The sequence below is a fragment of the Mesoplodon densirostris genome, chromosome 1, assembly GCF_025265405.1.
Source record: "Mesoplodon densirostris isolate mMesDen1 chromosome 1, mMesDen1 primary haplotype, whole genome shotgun sequence".
NCBI lineage: Eukaryota > Metazoa > Chordata > Mammalia > Artiodactyla > Ziphiidae > Mesoplodon > Mesoplodon densirostris.
The window spans coordinates 70,032,935-70,045,563 of record NC_082661.1 but is presented as its reverse complement, the minus strand read 5'-3'; the positions used below and the strand labels follow the sequence as shown (position 1 = coordinate 70,045,563).

At 42.7% G+C, this 12,629-nt stretch overlaps 1 protein-coding gene across 2 annotated transcripts in view; it reads right to left on the bottom strand.

Moving 5' to 3' along the window:
- STK32B (serine/threonine kinase 32B) overlaps window positions 1-12,629 on the bottom strand; it is a 361,645-nt gene that overhangs the window by 249,992 nt on the left and 99,024 nt on the right. For both annotated transcript variants that reach the window (XM_060087315.1, XM_060087392.1), the window contains exon 2: window positions 2,540-2,595. In XM_060087315.1, coding sequence (XP_059943298.1) covers window positions 2,540-2,595 — 56 coding nt within the window. The remainder of the gene's footprint in view (window positions 1-2,539; window positions 2,596-12,629) is intronic.

Genomic DNA, 12,629 nt, shown 5'->3' with positions numbered 1-12,629 from the left:
CACCACAGACTCATTTCAGATGTAAGGACACACACAAACTGAAAGTGAAAGGATGGAAAAAATGTGTCATGCAAACAGAAACCAAAAGAGAGCTTGGGTAGATATACTTATATCAGACAAAATAGACTTTAAAACAAAGACTAATAAAAGGCAAAGATGAGCATTACATAATGATAAAGTCATCTCCAGCAAGAAGATATAACATTTGTAAATATTTATGCATCCAACATAAGAGCACCTAAATATATAAAATAAATATTAACAGACCTAAAAGGAGAAAGTGACAGCAATAAAATAATGGTAGGGGACTTATAACACTTATGACAATGGAAAATTATCCAGACAGAAAATCAACATAGAAACATCAGCCTTAAACCACACATAAAACAAGATGGACTTAACACATACATATTGAACATTCCATCCAAAAGCAGCAGAATACACGTTCTTCTCAAGTGGACATGTAACATCATCCAAGACAGATCATACGTTAGGCTACAAAGTAGTCTCAATAAATATAAGAAGATCAAAATCATGTCAAGTATCTTTTCTGACTACAATGGTATGAAACTAGAAATCATTTACAAGAAGAAAACTGGAAAAACACAAATATGTGGAGACAAACAACATGCCATTGAACAACCAATGGGTCAAAGGAGAAATTTTTAAAAATACTTTGAGACAAATGAGAATGGAAATACAACATACCAAAATCTGTGGAATGCAGCAAAAGCAGCTCAAAAAGGGAAGTTTATAGTGATAGAGGCCTACCTCAAGAAACAAGAAAAATCTCAAATAAACAACCTAACGATAAAGCTAAAGTAACTAGGAAAAGAAGAATAAATGAAGCCCAAAGTTACCAGAAGGAAGGAAACAATAAAAGTCAGAATAGAAATTAATGAAATAGAGACTAAAAAGACAATAGAAAAGATCAATGAAACTAAGAGCTGGTTTTTTGAAAAGATAAACAAAATTGACAAGTCTTTAGCTAGACTCACTATGAAAAAAAGAGAGAGGGCTCAAGTACATAAAATCAGAAATGAAAGCGATAAAATTACAATACCAAAGAAATACAAAGGATTGTAAGACACTACTATGAACCATTATATGCCAACAAATTGGACAACCTAGAAGAAATGTGTAAATTCCTAGAAACATGCAATCTTCCAGGACTGAATAATGAAGAAAGAGAAAATTATGAATAAACATAATTACTAGTAAGGAGATTAAAAACTCTCAACAAACAAAATCCAGGGTCAGACAGCTTCACTGGTGAATTCTACCAAACACCCAAATGTTTAATACCTATACTTCTCAAACTCTTCCTGTGGAGGAGGGAACACTTCCAAACTAATCTTACAAGGTCAGCATTACCCTGATACCAAAACCAAACAAGGACACCACAAAAAAAGGAAATTACAGGCCAATGTACCTGATGAACATAGAAGCAAAAATCCTCAACAAAATATTAGCAAACTGAATTCAACAATACATTAAAAGGATCATCCACACTATTCAAAGTGACATTTATTCCATGGCTGCAAGGACAATTCAACATCCACAAATCAATCAACATGATATATACCACATAAACAAAATGAAGGATAAAAATCACATGATCATCTCAATAGATGCAGAAAAGGCTTTTGACAAAATTCAACATCCACTTATAATAAAAACTCTCAACAAAATGAGTATAGAAGAAACCTCAACACAATAAAAGGCCATATACGACAAGCCCACAACTAGCATCATACTCAACAGTGTAAAGCTGAATGCTTTTCCCTTTAGCTCAGGAACAAGACAAGAATGCCCATTCTCACCACTTTTGTTCAACATGTGTAAATCTTGAGGACAGTATGCCAAGTGAAATAAGCCAGTCACAGAAAGATAAATACTGCATGATTCCATGTACAGGAGGTATCTAAAATATTCAAATCCATAGAACCAAAGACTGGAAAGCTGGTTGCCAGGGCTTGAGGGGATGGGGACACAGGGAATTACTAACTAATGGGCATAAAGCTTCAGCCAAGCAAGATGAGTAAGCTCTAGAGATCTGCTATATAGTGTTCCATGTATAGGCAACAACAATACATATATTGTACACTTAAAAATTTAAGCCAGCAGATCTCATGTTAAGTCTTCTTTCCACAATAATTTTTTAAAGTGCCTCCATTGCAGGAAAGAGCTACTGCTGGCCATCACATAAATTTGTGTGTTTTTTTCCACTTTCCTTATTTAGATCCTCAAGGAAGAAATAGCATTAGCAATCTTGAAATAATTACCATAGTAATTCACCTAAAGCAGGACTGCTGTAATTTAATTTTCAGGATGAATTACAGCATATCCAAAGGAAACTATCCAGACTTCCTTTCACATTTCAAATTTAGCAAATTCAAATCTTTCTGTCAAACAGGAAATTCCCAGTGCCCAGCAATCAACACAAAAACAAACACACAAACATGCACATAGGCATAAGCCCAGTGGTCGGAACTTTCCTATTTTATTGATGAAATTTGTTAAAATCCATCATTCTTACCTTCCCAAAACTCCCTTTACCAATGGCCCGTAGGATCTGAAAATGGTCAAAGTTGACTGTAAAAGAAAAAAGAGAAAAACAGGAATAAGTCAGATTTGTCAAACCTTGTTTTGGTTCTTAAATGTCCTTACCTGCACACCTACCCATTTATTTCAAACGGTTCCTGGCTTACTGCATCATGTTTGTCATGGCAGCTGAATGGATACTTCTCAGCATATTCCATTTCCCCTCCCAGCACATATATTTGGCAGTTAACACCTCACCATATACCTAGACACCCACAACCATATACACCTATATGGTATATAGGAGGACAGACATCTTTTGGGCCAGAGGGAAGGCAGGACAGAGAAAAACTTGGATACTTGGATTATCAAATTCTTGTACCTGCTAATCCCTTTGCGAGGATGACCTTTCCCTACTTCTAGTTCCTGTCTTGTCCATCAAGCACTCTTACCTTACGTACTCAGACATCAGCTCACCTGCCTCAGTATCCAAGGAGTTAATCCCACCTCCATTATGGAACCTCTGGACCCCCAAGTTTCATGACCACATCATGGTCCTTCTCTGCTTGGGTGTCTGTCTAACCACTGATATCATGAGTCAAGAGGATGAGGATGATGATCCCACACCTTCCTCCTGGTATTGCCCTGTCTCATGCCTCCCTTTCATCACGTTTCTTGATGGGGCTCCCCATTCCTGCTACCTCTACTGCCTTGTCCCAGTATGGCTTATACCCCATCCCCATAGCACAGCAGGCCAACAACGTATGGCTATGCCACTCGAGCCAATGGACAACTTTCTGTGCCCCTTCTACTTGGCCACTCTCTCTTTCTCAAAACACCAGCATGGCTTCAATGGAAGCGCAGCCTCTCAATTTTGCATTTCATGTATCAGCCCTTTTGCACACACATCTTTGTCCTCCTGGCCATTAATTACTGGACTCCATCAAGACTCCATCCTACAACCTTCCTCTCCTCACTGGCTCCAAAGGCTTCGGTCACCACCTAATGGCCAATGACTTTCCAGGCTGTGCGTACCAATCGATCCTACCACACAGAAACTCCTGTAGGCTTTGGAGCCACCTTGAACTCAATGGGTCCAAAATGGAACCTAGGAGAGGGTGTGGAGAAAAGGAAATCCTCCTCCACCATTGATGGGAATGTAAATTGATGCAGCCACTATGGAGAACAGTATGGAGATTCCCTAAAAGACTAAAAATAGAACTACCATATGATCCACCAATCCCACTCCTGGGCATATATCCAGAAAACATGAAAACTCTAATTCAAAAAGACACATGCACCCCAATGTTCATAGCAGCACTATTCACAATAGCCAAGACATGGAAGCAACCTAAATGTCCATCAATAGATGAATGGATAAAGGAGAAGTGTTACATATATACAATGGCATACTACTCAGCCATAAAAAAGAATGAAATAATGCCATTTGCAGCAACATGGATAAACCTAGAGATTATCATACTAAGTGAAGTAAGTCAGACAAAGAAACACAACTATCATGATATTACTTATATGTGGAATCTAACAAAATGATACAAATGAACTTATTTACAAAACAGAAACAGACTCACAGACATAAAAAAGAAACTTATGGTTACCAAAGGGGAAAGGGGAAGGGGGTAAGGATAAATTAGGAGTTTGGGATTAACAGATACACACTACTGTATATACAACAGATAATCAACAAGGACCTACTGTATAGCACAGGGAACTATATTCAATATCTTGTAATAACCTATAATGGAAAAGAACATATATATATATATATATATATATATATATATATATATATATATATATTTACACATACATAGGTATATATACACACATATATATATAGGCTGGTGGTTGCCAAGGGGGAGGCGGTGGGGAGAGGGACGGTTTGGGAGTTTGGGATGAGCAGATGCAAACTAGTATATATAGGATGGATAAACAACAAGGTCCTACTGTATAGCACAGGGAATTATATTCAACATCCTGTGATAAACCATAATGGAAAAGAATATGAAAAAGAATATATATATATATAAAACCAAATATACAAGGAATCACTTTGCTGTACACCTGAAACTAACACAACATTGTAGATCAACCATACTTCAATTAAAAAAAAAAATAAAAGAAACACGGCCTAGGATGAGCGGTTCAACATTCATTCGACCTCACAAGCTCAAAGCCTGGAACTCATCGTGGACTCCTCTCTCTCCCAACCCCACATCTAATCCTTCACTAGGTTAGGTCCATTTCACCTCTTCACTGTCTCTCCCATCCATCCACCCTGTGGCCACCCTCTGGTCTAACCCACATCGTCTCTCGCTTGGACAACCACAGTGGTCTTCCAACCACCTCTCTCAGGAGGGGTGTCTTCTTGCTCATCCTCTGCTTACACCCCTCCAATGGCCCTTCCATTGCTTTCAGAGAAAAGAGGAAATTCCTCCCTGGTCACGAGGCTACACAATTAGGCCCCTGCTACTTCTCCTGTTTCACCTCCTACCACGCTCCAGACACCCACTGAGCTTCAGACTTGCAAGCTTTCTTTCTGTGCTTTGAGCAGTCATTCCCCACACCTTTAATGCTCTTTTCTTGGCCCTATACTTGTTAACTCTGCTTCCTCTTCATTCTTCTGCAAGCAGAGAAGGCTGCTCTGACCCTTCAGCCTAAGTCTGCTCCCCCTATTATATACTCTCACAGCACCCCGGGATTTTGCTCCAAAAGACATTATTCTGTGTTATTTTACATGCATTTGATTAAGATCATTGATCCTCCACTAGACTCTAAACTCCCTGAGGTCAAAGGCCATGTTTGTTTTTCTACTGTATCCCTACAGCTAGTACGGTGTTAGTACACAGTCGTATTTGACAAATATTCATCAACTAAAGGAATGATTGAAAGCAGATCCCCATATTCATGGTGCCAGACACACTTCCTGGTACATAATGGGTATTCGGTAAATATTTCTGAATTAGATTGAATTACGGCCAGTTTCTATTAACTAGGAAAGACATGCTATTTACAAAAGATGAAGTGAACTGATTAGTTTACTACATTATGGGGGCAAGGATAAGGGGAGGTGAATGAATACAATTAGTTCCTTGTGCATTCAACTCACCATCACGGAGGATAATTATGTTGAACTGTGTCCCTGCCAAACCAACGTCAGAATCCAGTGCGCCATCTAACACCTAACGTGCTTAGAATAGAGAGACAGGGTTAACGGTTAACTTAGCAAAACCTTGACCTAGATTGGTTTCCTTTGTGCATAACTTGCCAGGAAAAGAAACTGGGAAGAGAGAAAGCAATAGGCTGGGACTGCACGTGTGATGTGACCAGCAGTGAGCTAGGAAATGCACATATCCTATCCCAAGCCCCCAAGGTCCCGGGAGGCAGGCACCACTGTTGGCATTTGACACCTGCCCTCCCCACCGATTAGCAAGAAACATCCCCACTTCCCTGAAGGCTCCATGCTGCTTCATGTTGCCATGTCCCTGTGCTGTTATTTCACCTGCTTGGAAAGCCATTCCTCTGACACCCTTTATTTCAGGGAAAACTCCTACCTGCCCTTTGACACACGGCTCACATGTTCTTTTCACTCATGAAGCTTTCCCCTACTTCCAACAAATAACTTTCTCCTTAGTGCAATAGCAGGACCTTCTGCAGACATTGGTCCAGGGATCAGGAGACCCCAGCCTGGAGTCAAACTGCTTAGGTCCATAACCCAGCTCTGCCACAGTGACGCTGGATGAGTCACTTAGCCTCTATGTGTGTCACGTACCCCGTCTGTAAAATGGGAGCAATGGTGTCTACCTTCCAGAAGAGCATAGAATGCTGCCTGGCACACAACACATTTTCAAAAAGCATTAGCTATTTGTGTTGGGGTTGGGGAGCCATCCTCCTCCTCCTCTGAGTTCTAGGAGGGATATTTCAGTGAACATCTGTGGCCTCTTGCCCCATCAAAGGCGGTGTGAGTTGTCCAAGTGGTGAGCTGGAAAAGGAACTGCACTGGTGTATTTCTGCTTGTCCTGCTCTCTCTCTGGAATCTGTCTGTCTTCAGGGAGCAAGCTTTTCCTCTGCTCCTTCTTGCCAGAAGCTTTTCAGGGCCAGGCACTGTGTGGAGAGGTCTACGGGGTCCAGAGTCGTTGCTGAACAGGTGGGTGAGCCTGGCTAATTCTGGGCTTCAGAATCACGGGGTCCATTGCTGCTGCCCTCCTGGGTCCCACTCCTCAACCCCACCTAGATCCCTTCTAGGGGTAAGGCTTGGTTCTCCACTGGCCTCCTCTTTTGTCTTGTCTCATAACTGGAAGGGGTTTTAATTAATGAGCAACTTGGCAAATGCCTAAAGCTATTACTGTTTTAATAATTAGCATTATAATATTGTAAATAATCTCACTCATCCACATCCTCTACAGAAATGTGTGTTCATGGGGGTGGGGGTCTAACATAATGTACAAGGCAAATAGGTACTTATTTAACGTTTATTTGCTTACTGGACTAGATTGGATTTAAGTGACTGAGAGTATGGCCTGGGTTTTTCATTTATTTCGCACCCCCCTGACCTGGTGTACTGAGACTTACATAATAGTGCCTCCATGAATACACTGTGAATAAGGGAAGGGTTTACACTTGATTGATAAGCAGATTGAAATGACTTCAGTTAATGAGAGTCCCAGGCCAAAGATGGCTCCTAGAAATCACACTGTCACCTAGGGCTGTTGGCCCAGAGCAAGAGGAGTTGGCTGGGGGGTGTAGGAGGGGTGATTAGTGGGTTTCTTAGGGTGACCATCTGGTCATGGTTTGCCCGGGACCTTCCTGGTCTTAGCACTAAAGGTCCTGCAACCCTGGGAACCCCACAGTCCTGGGAAAACTGGGACAATTGGTCACCTGTATGTTTCTAGACCATCAGCTGTCCCACCTGAAGAAGTCACAAGAACTGACAGACCTGGCCGGGGGATGGGAAGCTGAATTCTTGAAAAGCAGTGTTTGTTCAGACCACCAGACACTAGGGTTGCCAAGGGTGACACTGTAATAAGTACACAGTTAAAGTAGAAACAGGCAGCACATTGCCAGCCAGAAGCAAAGCCAAGGGGATGCCAGTGACCTCACCCAAAGGCTCCACAACAGTGACGCCTACCTGGAGGGCTGTCACATAAATGATGAAACGACACACGAGCCATTAAATAACTGGTTGCCTGCCCAGCCAGGCCCAACTCGCCCTTCATCCTTGATCAGGAAACCTCAGATCTGTTAGGGAGCAGTGTGGCTGGTCCCAGACAATGAGTCACAATTGATCAAATCCAGTGAGTTCATCAGGATCTCCTGGAGTCTGTTAAGACAGATCGTCGGTCCCCTCCTGAGTTTCTGAGGAGGGGCCAGAGAACTTGGATTTCCCAGGTTGCAAGTTTCCAGGTGATACTGATTATCCACTGGACAATTCTGTTCTCCACTGTCACAGACAGTCATGCAGCTGGCAGTGACCTCATGACATAGGTCTAGTCAATGAGATCTAAGCAGGAGATTAATGGGGGTATTTCTGGGAAAGCATATTTTCCTGATGAAAAGGAACAGTTACAGCTGGACTGGCTCTTGAACCCTCCCACCTCTTCCTGCCATAAATGAGGATGTGATGTCTGGAGCTGCAGCAGCCATTTTATGACTATGAAACAAAAACCACAAGCAAAAGGCCAAGATTTATGGGCACAGAAGCCACTACCTGTTGTTGAGCCTCTGAAGCTATGCCAGCAACCATCTACCTCTGGACTTCTTATTATATTAGAAAAAAGAACAAAGCAGTCTTACTTGTTCAAGTCACTGTGGGTCAGATTTGCTACTACAAGAAGCCAGAAGCATTCCTCTCTGATACACAAAGACAGTCACATAGTAAGAGCTTAGTAAATGCTAACTATTTTATTGTTGAATTTCCAGCCTCATCGTGATTTTACTGAAAGGCAGAAGAACAACGTTGTCTGGGGTGTAAACACAGGGGCCACGCTGCTTGGATTTGAATTCTGGCTCTACCACACCCTGGCTGGGTGACTTTGGGGAAGTCACTTAACCTCTCTGTGCCTCAGTCTCTTCACTTATAAAATGGATAAACTAAAATACCCATCTATGGTTGTCATGAATATTAAATGATTCAATATAGGTAAAGTATTTAGAATAATCCTGAGTCTGAAGTAATGCCTACCAATATTAGGTATGATTATCATTATTATTCTGTATGAGTAGCTTTTCCCCACTTTTCACCTTTATGACACAATACTAATCTGATTAAATTATGACCAAACATTGTTTGGGTGATAAAGTGAGAACTGTATTAGTGCCTATTAACTACTGATGGTAATTATCACACTGGGTAAATTTGGTTGTTCTACCTTGTGAGCTACTGGGCTCTTTTCTCATTTCCAACAGGCCAATTATTTCTAATGAATTTCATAGCACTCTTTCAACATGCAATATTCAGGCAGCAGTTTGTTCAGAGAGCCAAGTGTGAATTTTCAAGATGGCTAGTTACTCTTTAAACAATCTGTAATAGAAAATAAACCCCAATCAATGTCCTATAAAAATACATCAAGCAAAGACAGCAAACAAACGTCCCCTTTTCCATTTCCCTAAAAAGCTGAAACCTGGAGTTCATTCCTTGTTACCATTGCACTTGGGCTGGTCGTGCGTGTATAGGAAATTTCACCTCAAAATACTGATTTTTGCCATCATTTCAAAAATTGGAAGATCTGCCATAACTGGCCCTATGATGCCCCCTGACAACAGGACAATAGTCTTCTCTGAGTCACCACTATCCATGCCTGCCCAGTTCATGCATCTCTGTTTCCTGCCTGATCCCATAAGTATTTGAGGTTTTGGTCATTGGACTGCAGTGGGAAAAGATCTATCAGATGGGGAGGTGGTAAGGGGCAGAGGTGGAAGGGAGAGCTTGGTATTCTGCACAGCTAGCTTTAAACCTAACCCCACCATTTTTGTCCTTGTGAACCTGAGGAAATAAATTAACTTCCCCAGCCTCAATTTTCCCATCAGTAAAATAGGAGTAGTGATGCCTACCTCCCCAAGTTGGGGTGAGGGCCACAGGCAATGACAGAGCAGAAGGCTGATTCTGCGAACGGAAGCCACCCTGAAAAGTATCAACTCAAATCCCTGCTGCAGCTGTGGACCCTCAGCCTGGTCACTTAGCATTTCACAATCTGTTTGCTCATCTCTCAAATGGGGTCACACTCATCCGGTGGAATTTTTCTCGGGATAAGACTATTCCATAATCAGCACATAATGCTGGTGATTATTTGGTTTTGGTTTTGTCTCTCATTAGCATAGAGATAATGCACATATCCAGGTGACTCACTGAGAATGGGGCTGAGCCCTGTTCATCCTTGACTCCCAGATACGTGACAGGTAGCACAGAGGAAGTACTCAGTTGAGATAACCAAACACAGGCATGAATACATGAGCTGTGCAGTGAGGTAGGAGATCAGGAAGGGGCTCTCCAGGGACTGGGCTCTCCAGGGACTGGGACTGGGAAAGACAGTTGTGTCTTTATAGGACAAAACTGACCTGCAAACAGAAAGGAGGGACGACCCAGATGCATCAGGCATCACCATGAAATGCTTCTATTAGTCACTTATTCAACAAGTATTTATTGGTTGAAAAAATAAAGGTCTACTGAGTGGATACATATACTTGTTGAAGTGACAACAAGTGTGTGCTGTGTGTCAGGGCCTGTTCTAGGTACTGGGACCCAGCAGTGAACAGAACACAAAATGACTCTCCATCCATGGAGCTGACCTTCTGGTGCAAGGAGGCAAATAATCCATCAGTGTATAACTCATTGGTATGAAGTGGTAAATTCTATGAAGAAAACAATAAATCCACGTGTATTAGTTTCCTAGTGCTGCTCTAGCAAATTCAGGCACAAACACAGGGGCATAAATAATGCAAATATATTATCTTATAGCCCTGGAAGTCAGAAGTCTGACACAGTTCTAACCGGACTAAAATCAAGGTGTCAGCAGGCTGAGTTCCTCCTGGAGGCTCTAGGGAATAATCCATTTTGTGGCCTTTTCCAGGTTCTCGAGGTCACCAGCATTGCTTGGCCGATGGCCTCATATCACTCCAACCTCTGCTTCCAATGTCACATCTCCTTCTCTGACCCTCTTTTCTCCCTCTTTCCCTTATAAGGACCCTTGTGATTACATTGTGCCCACAGGATAATCCAGGATAACCTCCCCATCTCAAGATCTTAACTTTAGTCACATCTGCAAAGTTCCTTTTGCCATGTAAGGCAGTGTATACGCAGTTCTAGGATTGAGATGTGGCCATCTCTGGGGGGCCATTATTCTGCCGACCCCACCAGGGACAGGCATAAACAGCGACTATGTTGGGAGTAGAATAGGGTGGTCAGGGCAGGCCTTTCTAAGGAGAGGACAATTGAGCAGATCCTTGAAAAAGGCCATGCAAATATCTGGGGGACGGTAATGGCAGGCAGAGGGAACAGCAAGTGCAAAGCCCTTGGGAGGAACATGCATGATGGTCTGCAGGAAGAGCAGGCAGGCAAGGATAGCTGGAGTGCAACTCGAGAGGGTGAGAAAGTAGGAGAGATGAGGTCAGAAGGTCAGGGTCAGGAGCTGGCCATACAGGGCTGGGGTAAGGGCTTTAGCAGATTTTTCTAAACATGGTGGGAAAGTACTAGAGGGTCCTGACTAGGGAAAATAAAACTATGGTTTGGTGTTGTTGGTTTAAGCTATTTGGAAATAAGCAAATTTAGCTGTAACCTCAGGGAAACCGAACTGCCACATGATGGTAATTAAGGACATGGAATCCCAGCAATGATGTTACAGTCTGCTAAATAAATTTATCTGAAAAGATAAAGTGGGCATAGAGGACTTCTAGGGCTGTAAAAATACTCTGCATGATACCATAATGATGGGTCCATGTCATGATACATTTGTCCAAACCCACAGAATGCACAACACCAACAGTGAACCCTAAAGTAGACTATGGACTTTGGGTGATAATGATGTGTCAGTTTCATCGGTTCATTGATTGTAACAAAGGTACCACTGTGGTAGGGGAGGTGATAATGAGGGAGGCTGTGCATGGGTGGTGGCCGGAGTATATGGGAGGTCCCTGTGCCTTCCCCTCAATTTTGCTATGAACCTTGAAATGTTCTAAAAAAGTCATTAAAAAAAGAAAAAAAGATGGAGTGGTGATCAGCCAGGAGCCCAGGAAAGGGAGAAGCAAAGCAAGAATGTAGCTGCCTTGGTTCAGCCTGTCCCTATGTGGAAGCAGGGACAAGACATTCTCATTACTAGATTTAGGTCCATCCTCACATCTTCCGTGTCTACGGTGTGCTGATCCTGATGAGAGAAGGGGGCTTCGAAAGTGACAGGGCTCTGCTCACAAAGAGCTGGCAGCCTAGCAGGGGACACACTGGGCCCTGCAGGGTGCTGATGCTGTAGCGACTAGGACCAAGGCCATAGAGAGGGATCTACTCCATCCTTCAGGGACAGTCAGGGAAAGCTTTGAAAGCACAAGACTCTGAGTGTGGGTTTGAGGAATAATAAGAGTTCTCCAAGGGGTGAGGAGAAGAAGTAATGATTCCAAGAAAAGCTACAAGGAAAACAAGCACCCAGTGGCATGAAACAGCAGGATGAGTTCCTGGAACAGCAAGACAGGGGTATGAGCGGAAAGGAATAAGTAGGGTGGGGTTGGGGGGGGTTGGTTAACCCATCAGAAAGATAACTAGACATTTCTTCAGGGCAAGGACATGTCCAGCCTCTGCAAGAGCTTTTTGGGAAAAGCACTGCCCAAGAGGATCCTCTCCCCTTATTTACCAAGCCACCAAGTCCCCGGGAATCAGCCTCGCAGGGACTTGGGGTTATCTTGGACAGCAGATGAGACCACTGCAATTCTTAGAAAGGGACCAATTCACCTACTGACCCCAGGGTCTGAGTCTGTTCTCAGGTCCAAGAAGAAGAGTCCTCTCTTTCCTCCTTTGCCCACCATCCCAAGAGCCTACAACTCAAGTACTATTCAGATTCATTCGTCAGTAGTGTCCGGTTGCA